At 37.7% G+C, this 15,820-nt stretch overlaps 1 protein-coding gene across 14 annotated transcripts in view; it reads left to right on the forward strand.

The window, feature by feature from the left end:
* The window catches only part of LOC120417333 (voltage-dependent calcium channel type A subunit alpha-1-like), a 114,575-nt gene that overhangs the window by 64,223 nt on the left and 34,532 nt on the right, over window positions 1-15,820 (forward strand). For 9 of the 14 annotated variants that reach the window (XR_005605450.2, XM_039579333.2, XM_039579324.2 and 6 more), the window contains 16 exons: window positions 1,707-1,936; window positions 1,996-2,099; window positions 2,160-2,632; window positions 3,448-4,300; window positions 8,007-8,570; window positions 8,640-8,783; window positions 8,861-9,062; window positions 9,123-9,287; window positions 9,411-9,521; window positions 9,588-9,671; window positions 9,733-9,915; window positions 9,984-10,075; window positions 14,748-14,898; window positions 14,962-15,089; window positions 15,154-15,356; window positions 15,420-15,738. Coding sequence is in view for 13 of the 14 variants with exons in the window: in XM_039579333.2 (XP_039435267.1) it covers window positions 1,707-1,936; window positions 1,996-2,099; window positions 2,160-2,632; window positions 3,448-4,300; window positions 8,007-8,570; window positions 8,640-8,783; window positions 8,861-9,062; window positions 9,123-9,287; window positions 9,411-9,521; window positions 9,588-9,671; window positions 9,733-9,915; window positions 9,984-10,075; window positions 14,748-14,898; window positions 14,962-15,089; window positions 15,154-15,356; window positions 15,420-15,738 (4,006 nt within the window). In the remaining variant the exon portion in view is untranslated. Of the gene's footprint in view, window positions 1-1,706; window positions 1,937-1,995; window positions 2,100-2,159; window positions 2,633-3,447; window positions 4,301-8,006; window positions 8,571-8,639; window positions 8,784-8,860; window positions 9,063-9,122; window positions 9,288-9,410; window positions 9,522-9,587; window positions 9,672-9,732; window positions 9,916-9,983; window positions 10,076-14,747; window positions 14,899-14,961; window positions 15,090-15,153; window positions 15,357-15,419; window positions 15,801-15,820 lie in introns of all 14 variants that reach the window. The other 5 variants (XM_039579322.2, XM_039579327.2, XM_039579329.2 and 2 more) reach the window with 2 other exon arrangements.

The following is a 15,820-nucleotide window of genomic DNA, read 5'->3' on the forward strand; positions in this document are numbered from 1 at the left end:
ATTTAAAGATTTAAAGATTTAAAGATTTAAAGATTTAAAGATTTAAAGATTTAAAGATTTAAAGATTTAAAGATTTAAAGATTTAAAGATTTAAAGATTTAAAGATTTAAAGATTTAAAGATTTAAAGATTTAAAGATTTAAAGATTTAAAGATTTAAAGATTTAAAGATTTAAAGATTTAAAGATTTAAAGATTTAAAGATTTAAAGATTTAAAGATTTAAAGATTTAAAGATTTAAAGATTTAAAGATTTAAAGATTTAAAGATTTAAAGATTTAAAGATTTAAAGATTTAAAGATTTAAAGATTTAAAGATTTAAAGATTTAAAGATTTAAAGATTTAAAGATTTAAAGATTTAAAGATTTAAAGATTTAAAGATTTAAAGATTTAAAGATTTAAAGATTTAAAGATTTAAAGATTTAAAGATTTAAAGATTTAAAGATTTAAAGATTTAAAGATTTAAAGATTTAAAGATTTAAAGATTTAAAGATTTAAAGATTTAAAGATTTAAAGATTTAAAGATTTAAAGATTTAAAGATTTAAAGATTTAAAGATTTAAAGATTTAAAGATTTAAAGATTTAAAGATTTAAAGATTTAATGATTAAAAGATTTAAAGATTTAAAGATTTAAAGATTTAAAGATTTAAAGATTTAAAGATTTAAAGATTTAAAGATTTAAAGATTTAAAGATTTAAAGATTTAAAGATTTAAAGATTTAAAGATTTAAAGATTTAAAGATTTAAAGATTTAAAGATTTAAAGATTTAAAGATTTAAAGATTTAAAGATTTAAAGATTTAAAGATTTAAAGATTTAAAGATTTAAAGATTTAAAGATTTAAAGATTTAAAGATTTAAAGATTTAAAGATTTAAAGATTTAAAGATTTAAAGATTTAAAGATTTAAAGATTTAAAGATTTAAAGATTTAAAGATTTAAAGATTTAAAGATTTAAAGATTTAAAGATTTAAAGATTTAAAGATTTAAAGATTTAAAGATTTAAAGATTTAAAGATTTAAAGATTTAAAGATTTAAAGATTTAAAGATTTAAAGATTTAAAGATTTAAAGATTTAAAGATTTAAAGATTTAAAGATTTAAAGATTTAAAGATTTAAAGATTTAAAGATTTAAAGATTTAAAGATTTAAAGATTTAAAGATTTAAAGATTTAAAGATTTAAAGATTTAAAGATTTAAAGATTTAAAGATTTAAAGATTTAAAGATTTAAAGATTTAAAGATTTAAAGATTTAAAGATTTATAGATTTAAAGATTTAAAGATTTAAAGATTTAAAGATTTAAAGATTTAAAGATTTAAAGATTTAAAGATTTAAAGATTTAAAGATTTAAAGATTTAAAGATTTAAAGATTTAAAGATTTAAAGATTTAAAGATTTAAAGATTTAAAGATTTAAAGATTTAAAGATTTAAAGATTTAAAGATTTAAAGATTTAAAGATTTAAAGATTTAAAGATTTAAAGATTTAAAGATTTAAAGATTTAAAGATTTAAAGATTTAAAGATTTAAAGATTTAAAGATTTAAAGAGCCTCAAAACAATCCAACATTTAGTGGAAATACCAAACAGTCTCGCGAATATTTATGAGTCGTCATGTGTTACATTCAAAGTTAGAGGTACTGCCAATATTGTCAAAAGAATTGGGTTCCTTGAACAGACCATTATCCGTTGATTTTTAAATTATCCCGCGCGCCCCAGTTGAAATTGTTGAGGAGGGCGACATGCCGACGCCCTGTTATGACGACGACGACACGATGAACGTCGAGCTGCCGGCGGGGGTGCACCTGTGCAACCACAACGAGAGCGCCTGCATCGAGCAGTGGGAGGGCCCGAACTTTGGCATCACGAACTTTGACAACATCGGCTTCGCGATGCTGACCGTGTTCCAGTGCATCACGATGGAGGGCTGGACGTCCACCATGTATTGGGTAAGCGCTTCTGGTTGGAGTGGAGTTCAATATCTAATGTTTCTGTTATTCTGTTTCAGACCAATGATGCTTTAGGCTCAACCTTCAACTGGGTATATTTTGTGCCTTTGATTATTATTGGTTCGTTTTTCATGCTCAACTTAGTTCTCGGTGTGCTCAGCGGGTAGGTATCCCTGTAGACGGCCTATGCTCTTCACGATTAACGATGTTCTCAATCTTCCAGTGAGTTTGCCCGAGAGCGAGAAAAGGTGGAGAACCGGCAGGAGTTCCTGAAGTTGCGCCGCCAGCAGCAGCTCGAGAAGGAGCTGAACGGGTTCGTCGAGTGGATCTGCAAGGCCGAGGAGATCATCCTGGCGGAGGACCGAACCACGGAAGAGGAGCGCATGTACATAATGGAAGCCCGCAAGAAGGCGGCCGCCAAGCGGAAAAAGCTGAAAACCCTCGGCAAATCCAAGTCTTCCGAGACGGACGACGAAGAAGCGACCACCGAGTCCGGCGACGAGGGCATCCTGAAGAAAGAGAAAAAGCCCGCCAAGTCGGGCTTCTGGCGGGCGGAGAAGCGTTTCCGGTACGGCATCCGGCACACCGTCAAGACGCAGTGGTTCTACTGGTTCGTGATCGTGCTGGTGTTTCTGAACACCATCTGCGTGGCCGTCGAACACTACGGGCAACCGAACTGGTTGTCGCTATTTTTATGTAAGTACCGGCCAGCCGGCCAGCCAGCCGCGCGGATGGCTTCACCTTCATGGTCTCTCAGTGGATTGTCATCATGTGTGAGCTAACACCACCGTGTATATTTCACCACCTCTTGCGTATATTTCCTCATTGCCTAGTAGTGAATTGTTTGTTTTGCACACCAACATAACTATAGCCATCGACGGGAAGGTGACCGACTTGCGGTTCCTCATCGACACGAAGTGTCCGGATGCCCGGTGCTTGCTTATGTCCCGCTTTGTGAGAGCCAAAACTTGCTAACGCTTGCTATCGTGCTAACGGTGAGGACATTTTGCGGAGAGTGCCGTCACCGGAAGAGTTTTCGCCGTCTCACAGAGCACGAACAACCGAGGGATGCTTCCTGTCGGTGTTGGTGATGGTCCACCTCAACCCCGTAGACCCGTAGATGTTACGTTAGCGATGTTTCTCTTTAGTTTGCAGAACAATTACTGGTCCAAGTTCCCAAGTAGACGATTTCTCCATATCTCTCTCTCTCTAGCAGTAGCTAACGTTTACTTTCGTTCTCTTTAGTTACACCCCCGGAATAAATAAATGTTTTGTGTTCTTTTAGCCTCAGAAGCTCTGTCTATCTTTCTCTCCTTCCTGAAGGTAACGGGAATCTCTGCGCAGGGAACTCTGCTGCTGCTTCCTGTGTCTATTTTTGCGCGCGCTCACCATCCGTCACATTGCGCTGTGAATGCTGTACTACCACACCTAACCTCCAACCCCACCACCCACCTCCCTGTAACTCCGTAGTGCTGTAGTTCTAACCGACCCCGTTCTTGTTCTTGTTCTAGACTACGCCGAATTTGTGTTCCTAGGCTTATTCATGTGCGAGATGTTAATCAAGATGTATGCGCTCGGACCACGCATCTATTTCGAGTCGGCCTTCAACCGGTTCGATTGCATTGTTATCGCTGGTTCAATCTTCGAGGTGGTTTGGTCTGCCTACAAAGAGGGTTCCTTCGGTATTTCCGTGTTGCGAGCCCTCCGGTTGCTGCGCATCTTCAAGGTCACCAAGTATTGGTCCTCGCTACGTAACTTGGTCATCTCTTTGCTCAGTTCGATGCGATCCATTATCTCGTTGCTGTTTTTGCTCTTTCTGTTCATACTGATCTTCGCGCTGCTCGGAATGCAGCTGTTCGGGGGACAGTTCATCCTGCCCGAGGGCACACCGCCGACGAACTTTAACACGTTCACCATCGCACTGCTCACCGTGTTCCAGATCCTGACCGGTGAAGATTGGAACGAGGTCATGTACCTCGGCATCAACTCACAGGGTGGACACGATAGCGGGATGATCTACTCGCTCTACTTTATCATCCTTACACTGTTCGGTAACTACACCCTGCTGAACGTATTCTTGGCTATCGCTGTCGATAATTTGGCGAACGCACAAGAACTAACCGCAGCAGAAGAGCAGCAGCAGGAACGAGACAAGGAAAAACAGCAGATGGAACTGGAGAAGGAGATGGAGGCACTGCAAAAAGCCAAAGAAGGCACTCCGACTGCGGAGGAGATCGAGGCGGAGAAGGAAAAGGAAGCCAAGAAGGAGGAAGAAAAAAAGGAAGCGGAGGAGGAGGAACAGGCCGAGGGGCCGAAACCGATGCTGCCGTATTCTTGCATGTTCATCTTTTCGTCCACCAATCCGTAAGTCCTTCCCCCTTCTATTATTTTTCAGACATGGTACTCACTCGTCATCGCAATCTTTTGCAACCAGTAACATAACGAAACTTTTCTGAACCCTCAGCAAACGTCAAATCAATACAAATTGCTGCCGTATCTTTTTCCAGACCTCTCCCGATCCGACAGCAATTTTTTATGGTTTTAACTTTGCTGAGGGTGCCGAAAAAAGGTAAACAAATAACTTCGAGAATCAGCCAAAGAGCAATTCTCTACGAAATCTACCGATTTCGACCATTTTTATTTTTTTATATTTTTCGATTTAGCTCAAACTTTGTGAGGGCCTTCCCTATGACAGCCATTTTGTATTATTGATTCACTAATACAAGTCTCCATACAATTTTGGCAGCTGTCTGTACAAAAATGATACGTAAATATTCAAAAATTTGTAACTTTTGAAGTCATGTAAATTTAATTAAATTTGAATTTGCAATCGAAAACTACTTCAAAGTTTTTTTTTTTTTTTTTTTTTGATAAATTGCCTTGTTTTCAAGATATAAAGTTCGATTTCAGTAAAATATTTGCTGTTTTTCGATTTTTGAAAATAGTGACCATGAGTGACCAATCTGCCCACCATTGAAAAAACGGCTAATATCCACTTTTGTCAAAAACGAGATATTAGTACCACGTGGTAGAGGATGTTCCAACGCATCTTCTGAAACATGAATTTTACTGAAATAGTGTTTAGACTTGGCTGCCGATGCAAAAAACCAAACGGCTAATATGCCACTCTTATGGGAAATTGCCTTGACGGAGAATTCGTGACAACCACTAAAACGCGTTTTTCTCGGAATACTTGATTTGGCATAATAGCCGAATTTTCAATTATGGGCAGCAATTTTGAATGTTTTTTTTTATGAATAGTTGAGAATATTTGCTATAAAATTGTCTAAAAGATATTGAAGAATGGACCTCTGGTTGCTGAGATACAGCCACGGTGCTCAAAATACCGTTATTATGAAAAAAATGCAATCCGAGATTTTGGTGTCTATCAATTCCTTACACCATAACGCACCTCAGAGCAAAAAATGAAAACATTCGCTGGTGTAGTTTTCGAGATACAGCTCTTTTAAGATGTTACATCCGATTTTCAATAAGAAAACCATAACAATCTATTCAATTTTGGCATTTCAAAGAATATGCATTTCCCGAGGCAGACGCAAAAATTCTAAGTGTTAATATAGGTATTCGGTGCCCTCTCCCCGTGCCATACCTTCACACTTAGGAGACCCGGGAGGCGGAGTCTTGTCGCAAAAAGAACGATACACGCCTGTGGTCTGTTGACGAAACCGTAGTTCTCGAGATACAGCCATTTTAAAATGTTATTTCCGAATATTTCTAAGAAAATCTATAACAACAATACAATTTCAGCATTTCAAAGAATTTGCATTTCGAGATAACGATAAATTTTGTTTCATATGACTGTCAAGTATCTCTGGGCAAAGTTTCAGAAGGTTTGCTGATGTAGTTCTCGAGAAACAGCTATTTTAAAATGTTATTTCCGATGTTTTCTAAGAAAATCTATAACATCAATACAATTTCAGCATTTCAAAGAATTTGCATTTCGAGATTTTTTTTTTTTTTTTAATTTATATTTATTTTGATTTTCTCTTCCATGTACATTCATTCAGTTAAAATATTATTGAGTGTCCAATCACAATCGATGACTTTTCACCTCAATTTTAAATACTAGCAACTTTAATTTATTCATGAAATATTTAGCTTTCGCTATTCAGTGATTTCAAATGTAGGAGGACCTACATGTACAAAAGGGAAAAGGGATACCTTAAAACTAACTTATAAACTATATTAAGAGCGGATCAATGCAGCTGAAGCATTTTGTCGAAATGCATCAATTATCTTATTGGACATAACATCCAAAGTGTCAACTTCGGCTAATTGATGAAGTTCACTGGTGCTGAACCAGGGAGGAAGTTTCAGAATCATTTTCAGAATTTTGTTCTGAATCCTCTGAAGTTTTTTCTTCCTGGTTAAGCAACAGCTTGTCCAGATCGGCACATCATAAAGCATGACAGGTCTGAAAATTTGTTTATAAATTAACAGTTTATTCTTGAGACAAAGTCTAGAATTCCTGTTTATAAGTGGATACAAACATTTAATATATTTGTTACATTTAATCTGGATACTTTCAATGTGATCCTTGTAAGTAAGGTTTTTGTCAAAAGCAAGTCCAAGATATTTCACTTGATCCTCCCACTTTAAATTTACCTCATTCATCTTTTGCATTTCGAGATAATGATGAATTTTGCTTCATATGACTGTCAAGTATCTCTGGGCAAAGTTTCAGGAGGTTTGCTGATGTAGTTCTCGAGATACAGCAATTTTAAAATGTTATTTCCGAATATTTCTAAGAAAATCTATAACATCAATACAATTTCAGCATTTCAAAGAATTTGCATTTCGAGATAATGATGAATTTTGCCTCATGTGACTGTCAAGTATCTCTGGGCAAAGTTTCAGAAGGTTTGCTGATGTAGTTCTCGAGATACAGCCATTTTAATATGTTATTTCCGAATTATTCTAAAAAAATCTATTTGATCGGCGTTAAAAGTCGGAAATAGTATCTCAAAAACAACATTAGCAAACCTTTTGAAACTTGGCCTAGAAATACTTGACAGTCATATAAAGCACAATCAATCATAATCTTGAAATGCATATTCTTTGAAATGCTGAAATTGTATCGATTTTCTCAGAAAAGTCGTAAATACCATTTTAAAATGGCTGTATCTCGAGAACTACATCAACAAACCCTCTGAAACTTTGCCCAGAGATACTTGACAGTCATATGCAGCAAAATTCATCATTATCCTGAAATGCATATTCTTTGAAATGCTGAAATATTATATTTGCAAAAGAACTGTGCAGGTGTAAAATACATTTTTCATTCAAATGTTAATGCCATGTCTTCTAATTTCCTTCTTTTAGAGTTAATTTTTGGTTAATTTTGGAAGAATAAACATAATTGAAAATTGTATGCAATTTGTGAAGAAACCAACCGCACGTAAAATTCAATTTTCCACAAAACATAAAACAATTTCGAATCATTTGACACAACAATATTTTCTTTGTCACTAAAGTGCAAATATCTGTTCGCATGATAATGTCACATTCATGACACAATTATGAAAACATATTCTTTTAAGTTTTCTAATAAAAATGACAATAAACCGTGAAACTTATGGGGAAAAAATGACCATTAATTCTTAAACAAATTTTCGGCAGAACTTTAAATTATTTTTAATGTTTATCATTACTGGAGAAGTAAAACAAAGACACAATATTCTGATAACTTGATAATTTTATTCCAAGGTAAATCAACAATATTGTTTATTTGTTTTATTGCAATGTAATGAAGAGAACTGAAGAGACTTGTACAATTCTAAGAAGCCGACGCGGACTGGATAAAATGGCTTCACGGGCCAGATCCGGCCTGCAAGCCGTATGTTGGGCAGATATCGCAAAAATCTTCAGGAAAAATGCATAATGGTCAAATACATTCAAAAACTATGTATTTCACTTTGTAAGCATGCGATAACAAAAAAAAAGATGAAAGTTTTTAAACGGAACGAGAGTTTTCCATGCCTGGCCACGTAATCTCCGAACATAACCAAAAGCAACCCATCGTTAACCTTCCCCGCTCCTCCCGTTCCAGAATGCGCCGCGCGGCCCATTGGGTGGTGAACCTGCGGTACTTTGACTTTTTCATCATGATCGTCATCTCGCTGTCGTCGATCGCGCTGGCCGCCGAGGACCCCGTCCAGGAGGACGCCCCGCGCAACATCGTGCTCAACAACCTGGATTACGCGTTCACGTGCGTCTTCGCGATCGAACTGCTGCTCAAGCTGATCGATCTGGGCGTGATCCTGCATCCGGGCAGCTACCTGCGCGAGATTTGGAACATCATGGACGCCGTGGTCGTGGGGTGCGCCGTCGTCAGTATCGGGTTCGACATCAGCGGTTCGGACGCCGGCGCCGATCTGTCCACGATCAAGTCGCTGCGGGTGCTGCGCGTGCTACGACCGCTGAAAACCATCAAGCGAGTGCCGAAGCTGAAGGCGGTCTTCGATTGCGTCGTCGGTTCGCTCAAGAACGTCATCAACATCCTGATCGTGTACATCCTGTTTCAGTTCATCTTTGCCGTCATCGCGGTGCAGCTGTTCAACGGCAAGTTCTTCTACTGCACCGACGACAGCAAGCACAACAGCATCGACTGCCAGTGAGTGTCCAACCAACTGACGCTTCAAGTTTGGGTTATAACCGCTTCTTCCTCCTTCTCGCCTTGCAGAGGATCCTACTTCCTGTTCGACGAAGTGGACGGCCGGCCTCGGCCGGAGAAACGCGAGTGGAAGACGCAGTACTTCAACTACGACAACGTCGCGACCGCCATGTTGACCCTGTTTGCGGTGCAAACCGGCGAAGGATGGCCACAGTAACTAGGAGTTACACAAGCTGGCCAAGCAGGATCACTAATCATTTTGTTCTATCTCTCTCTTCCCAAACACACAGAGTGCTTCAGAACTCGATGGCAGCTACCTACGAGGACCGGGGACCAATCCAAAACTACCGCATCGAAATGTCCATCTTCTACATCGTGTACTTTGTCGTGTTTCCGTTCTTCTTCGTGAACATTTTCGTTGCCTTGATTATCATCACCTTCCAGGAGCAGGGCGAGGCCGAGCTGCAGGACGGCGAAATCGACAAGAACCAGGTGAGAGATCGAAACGTCAACACAAACAAAATTGTAACGTCTTCTCCCGTTTCCATGCAGAAATCCTGCATCGACTTCACGATCGGAGCGCGCCCGCTCGAGCGGTACATCCCGACGAAGCACTCCGGCTTCAAGTACACCGTGTGGCGCATCATCGTCTCGGCACCGTTCGAGTACTTTATCATGTCACTGATTGTGTTCAATACCCTACTGCTAATGCTGAAGGTGAGTTCCGCGCTCTGAGTGCACGTGTCCGCCCATGCGCGTGGCGTGGCACGTGGCTTTTGTGAGGGGTGGTTCCCACAACAAGTAACACGCTACTATTTTCGTGCCTTCTCGCTCCCGCAGTGTCACGACCAGAACAAAAAGCTCGAAAACTTTATGAAGTATCTCAACATGATATTCACCGGGATGTTTAGTGTGGAAACGGTGCTCAAAATAATCGGCTTTGGCGCCAGGGTGAGTTCCTCTGCTGATAATTTAAAACTAATCAGTAATTCTGATCTTGTACTTCTTCGTTTGCAGAACTTTTTCAAAGATGCTTGGAACGTGTTCGATTTGATCACTGTCATAGGCAGTATAGTGGACGCACTGATTTTGCTTCTTTGGGTAAGACATTCGCGCAACTTCTTCATGGTACAGACCATTAATTCCCCCCAAAAAACTCTAGGAAAACTCCTTCAACGTCGGTTTCCTGCGACTGTTCCGAGCGGCTCGGCTGATCAAGCTGCTGCGCCAGGGTGACACGATTCGTATTCTGCTGTGGACGTTTGTTCAATCCTTCAAAGCACTGCCGTACGTCTGTCTGCTGATTGCGATGCTGTTCTTTATCTATGCAATCATCGGGATGCAGGTGAGTGAGATGCTGATGAGATGGGAGTATTGATAAGTACCTACTAATTTTGTGAACTTTTTTCGCAGGTCTTTGGGAACATAGAACTAGATCCAGATACTGCCATCAGTCGGCACAACAATTTCAGATCGTTCCTGGACGGTCTGATGTTACTATTTAGGTAAATTTTATCATCTTAATCAAGACTTATTTTAACTCCTTTAAATTATGAATTTAAAAAGTTTATTGAAAAAATCAAATCGGCGAAATGTTTAATGTTTAATTTTTTAGAGCAATTCCAGCTCAAATAAGGAATTTTCTGGTTCTTTTGTATCCGACCCCGATTTCAATGAAACTTTGTAGACATGTTATCCTAGGCCTATATAAGCCATTTTTGTGTATATGGAGCCAATTGTACTCGAAAATGACATTTGAGAAGGACGTAAGTTATTTAAATATTTTTGTGTTTCGTAATTTAAAAATAACTATATCTCGAAGCCATTTCATCGTGTCAAAAAGTCATCAAAGACAAACTTGGACGGTCTTTCTGAAAAAATACAGTGAAAGAAAAGTACACGTCAACTCTAGAGATTTTTTGATTTTTAAGTTAAAAATTATATTTTATGATGATGTCACCAGAGAGATGTCACGATTTTTTTTGTTCAAAGTTGTTTAGGAAATTGACAAAAAATGCAGGATGGTATGTCTCTAAAAAAAAAAAATTACAAAAATCATTTACTAGAACTGTTTTAATTGGTCTAAACGTCAAAATTTAAAAAAAACGATAGTGTGAATCGATTCTCCAGACAATTTAACATAAAAATCTCCATATTGACCATTATCCTAAGTTCAATCATTGTTAAGATACAGCGGTTTTAAAAATAAAAATATTGAAAAGGGAAACTTATGGGAAATTTGACGAGCTTTCCGGCAAAAATAATTTCGAGACTGTAAAATCAATTCTGTCCTATAGAAATTGCCAAAAACCACAAAAAAACATGTTTTTCAATATTTTTAATTTTTAAGCCTCTGTATCTTAACAAGGATTGGACATAGGACAATGGTCGATACGGAGATTTTTATTTAAAATTGTATGGAGAATCGGTTCCCACTATCAAGTTTTTTAAATGGTTAAAAAAACAGTCATAGTAAATATGTTTTGTATATTTTAAGGAGAGACTTATATAGGCAACCTTATTTTTAAATGATATAACAACAATTTTCGTTTAAAAAAACTTACCAAAATTATAATAGTTTATTTTCCTTCCATAACGTCGTAATTCCCAGTTGTGAATGCTTCAGTAAATAATATCATCTGAAATAAACCTTAAAATGAAATTTTCAGACGAACTTATAAGTTCAATAAATCGAATTAAATAAAATTGAGTTCCTTCATTGTTATTTTTTTTGCAAATTTGAAAAAAATGTGGCGAAAAGTTGAGAATGTAGAGTTTTGCTTGAATTTACAAATTTCCACGGGAAACGGGACGGGATTTTTTTTTTTTTTCGGGAAATCTCGGGAATTTACGGACGGGAAATTGGACGCTCTAAACATATCATGGGACATTACAAAAATCACTGCATATATTATTTTACTTAAAATATAGGAAATGTTATTAAAAAACACAACCAACATGATGTCACATAAAACAAGTCGAACTTCCATTTCAAGAGTTTTTCTTTCCAATTCTTTTTAAAGATCATAAATCTGATAGAAAACATTTTTTGGCGATTTTTGACATCGAAGCCTGCCTAGGCACGGGGTTGGGTTGTAGTAACCCAACCAAAAATTGCCAAAATTTGAACATTTTTCGAAAAGGTTTACCCTAAGATTCTTGTACCTTGAAAACAGTACAATGACGTTAATTTTTCAACTTTCTATTGCTGCAAAAGTTTAGGTTTTCTTGTGGAAAGATTTTTTCAATATTAAAAAAAATAAAAATACGGATTTAGGGAAAAAGATTTTTTGTGAAAAAAAGTTAATTAAGAATTTTTTTTGCCGTGAACCTTTTTTCTGAATAGTCCTCATCAATACCTACAACTTTGCCGAAGACACCAAATCAATCATAAAATTCCTTGAAAAGTTACCGATTTTCGAATATTTACGTACCATTTTTGTATGAACAGCTGCCAAAATTGTATGGGTGAATCAATGACACAAAATGGCTCCTTTGGTGATAGGGAAGGCCGTCGAGCCAAAGTTGAGCCAAATCAAAAAATACAAAAAATAAAAATGGTCGAAATCGGCCGATTTTGTAGAGAATTGCTCAACTACTATCATTCCATATTGAAGTTTGATTATGATTACTGTTGTGTACCTCCTCGGGTCCTGGGTTCGATACCCATCTGCTCCCAACGAGAAAGTTTTGGACTCATTAAAATTTGGAATTAATGAAAAAATATGAAGCTCACGGCGGGGTTCGATCCCCTGTCCTTAGGATTGGCAAGCAAAATGCTTTCCACTTTACTGTGGAGCATTGGTAACTTGAGGAGGACTTAGACTGATATAGTTGAATCCAAGAATCGGATAAAGAATCAAATTGAATGCAAGATGAATATCAAAACTAAAACAAGATTGCATGCAAGATTGCAAGCGTATTTGAAATTGAATCTAAAAATACCTCGCTAAAAATAGCCTGGGCGACTGATTGAATTCATCCAATAAGAGATGAGAAGAATTGAAATCTTTCCCATTAGAAATGAGAACACACGAAGCGTTCGAACAACAATGCAAAACGGTCGTTACCACTCGCCTAGGGTGGCCAAAAACCGTCCAACTCCAAGCGAAACTTACTTGAGGATACCGTGGAGATTTTCCCTTAATACTCTGAAAAAAGTGGAGCATCAACACTTCCCGTCTTCCAAATTCCTTTCCTTGTCCCTGGTGCGCGGTGGAGATGGGAGCGGCCGGCAATGGACGGCTGCTATGGTGGTGAGAATCTGGTTCAGGTGGAATTGGTTCTATTCCCAATTATCGATTCCTAGGCAACTTGGGCTTAGACAATCATCACATCACATGTAAAAATCCAGTCTGCACTCTGCTAAAATCACCGTCTCCTAGCGAAGCGACTATTGTTGTGGACTTCCTCGACTTAAACTTTAAAAATATTTGAAGTAGGGCGTCCAATTTTCCCGGGTTTTGAATTTCCCGGGAAACGGGAAAAATATTTTTGAAATCCCGGGAATTCCCGGGATCCCGGAAATTTTTTGAAGCAGTCATAAAATGTATGTTTTCATAATATTTGATATGTTTTCAAGCTCAATAATAATAATTGGTGACAATCTACACTTCAATCTAAACAAGGACGACAGTTTTTAAAAAACTTAAAAGAAATTAAAATTGTTTTTATTTATTTAAAAAAAGTTCAAATTTAAATTTTTAATGTCATTCAAATTAAATAAGTGTTTTATAAATAAATTTCTTCTACATATTTTAATATATGACATAACTAGAAAAGCTAGACAAATTTCTTTGAAAATATCTACAAAAACGAGAAGCGACAACATAACAAGAGTTTTTTTTTAAAAAAAAAAGGCCTATAAGCTATTGTCCTTCATATTTAAAAAAAAAACAGTCAATGCAAAATTTTTGATAACTTTTGAATGTTTAAATAAAACATATTTTAATTATTCTCTTCAAGTTACTACCGCCAACTAGGGAAAATCAGGAATACAGGCTGAAAAGGTACAGGAGATTTCAGAGCAATACATTTGGAAATCGGTGTACTAAAATTTTTTGTTCCTGTTTTAACCGAAGTCAAAACACGATGTAATTTTATTTTCTTAAATAGCTGTCTTATTTCGTTACTTGCCCCAAAATCCGGAGTTTGATGAAAAATAATTTAAGATGATAATTTTCAATTTAAATATCATAAACATAAATATGATAAATAGTCTTCAAAAATACGTAAAATTAAATAGAAAATATTTAAAGCGCCAGGCATTTTGCGAATCTATGACTAAATTTTAATCAATTTTCCCTTATCAGTCAAATTAAAGCTGATATATGCCGAATACAAATTTTAATGTTTTAAAGTTCGTATCGATTACTATGTATTTTACTGTTCATCTATTTCTACAACAAAATTTGAATTTATAGACCAAAATTTGATTTTTTTTCAATTTCGGGAATTCCCGGGACAAATTATGAAAATTTCGGGGATAAAAGAATTCCCGATTTTGGAAAAATCCCAGGATTTTTGTCCCGGGAAATCCCGGGATGGACGCACTAATTTGAAGTGTCCTGAGAAGCTTTAATTTTTTTAAGTTGGGGCTTACAAGGTATTTCATTGCAATGTTGCAATGTTGCAATGCAATGTACAGTTATTATATTATTTTGTACAGTTCAATATTGGAATAACATTTTGAAGGATTTATCGAACTTCCTTTCTTTAAATCAAAGAAATTTTTGCAACACAACTTCATGAACTTGTTATATTTGATTTTTTTTACATTTTATCAATCATCTTTTCCGGCCCGCATCATTTTTGGCCCGCAGGGTCAAAAGGATGGGATCTCGTGAATCACATCTTTGCCAAAGACACCAAATCGATCAAAAACTCCTCGCATCATACATATTATCGAATATTCAAATGCCAATTCGGTTAGACCGCAAAATTGTATGGAACCTTGTAAGGAAAATTGATGATGCAAAGAATGCATGGACAAAGTAAAAAATACAAAATCAGCAGTCTCAAAAAATGCGAAATTCTCGAGAATTACTCAATAGCAATAAATTAACATTCTGATGATTGTCTAGAAGTTTCTGAACTTGATGATCTCAATGAACACTATTTGTTGATTAATTTAATGAATAGCAATGAATTAATTTAATTTTCAATCACATTTTACAGATGTGCAACGGGTGAATCCTGGCCGAACATCATGTTGGCCTGCCTCAAGGGCCGTCCGTGCGACCCACGCGCCAACAAGCCCAACGAAACGTGCGGATCAACGCTCGCCTACGGATACTTTGTGTCCTTCATCTTTTTCTGCTCGTTTCTGGTAAGTGTTCTTTACAAAGCGATTGTTTCATATTCAAACTCACATGTGATTTTCCCCCCTTAGATGTTGAACTTGTTCGTCGCCGTCATCATGGACAACTTTGACTACCTGACGCGGGACTCCAGTATTCTGGGGGCGCATCATCTGGACGAGTTCGTCCGGATTTGGGCCGAGTACGATCCGTCTGCGTCGTAAGTTTATGGTTGTGGCAGGGTTTGGGCGAGTTATGCTGACTTGTTTCGTGATCGTTTTTAGGGGGAAGCTACACTTTACCGAGATGTTTGACATGCTGAAGAACATGGCACCGCCGTTAGGTTTTGGGAACAAATGTCCGAACCGGTTGGCGTACAAGAAGCTAACCCGGATGAACATGCCCCTGGACGAGGAGGGGCGGGTGAGCTTCACGACGACGCTGTTTGCGCTGATTCGGGAGAACTTGAGCATCAAGATGCGACCTGGTGAGTGTTTTGGGGGTTGGTTTTTGGAGGGTTTTGTTGGCTTTACGATGCGACTACTTTCAGCGGAGGAGATGGACCAGGCGGACAGCGAACTGCGGGGGACGATCAAGCAGATTTGGCCGATTCAGGCGAAGAAGATGATCGACCTGTTGGTACCGCCGAAGGACATGCTCAACACGGGCAAGATGACCGTGGGCAAGATCTACGCCGGCATCCTTCTGCTGGAGACGTGGCGAAACAACAAGTGTGTGCAGCTGGAATGCGACGCGCCCGACCTGCAGGACCGCAAGAGCCACGAGATCCAGGAGGCGTACATCGACGATGGCCATCTGCACCCAGGACACGACCACCGGAACGGCCACCACAGGTCACCTAGTATACAGTATGACGTTGAGGCATACGAACGTTATTACTTGAACTACCTTCCACATGCGGCCGAACTGTGTAGGTCCCTAGCGAAACTA

This window comes from Culex pipiens, chromosome 3 (assembly GCF_016801865.2).
Source record: "Culex pipiens pallens isolate TS chromosome 3, TS_CPP_V2, whole genome shotgun sequence".
NCBI classification, from domain to species: Eukaryota; Metazoa; Arthropoda; class Insecta; order Diptera; family Culicidae; genus Culex; species Culex pipiens.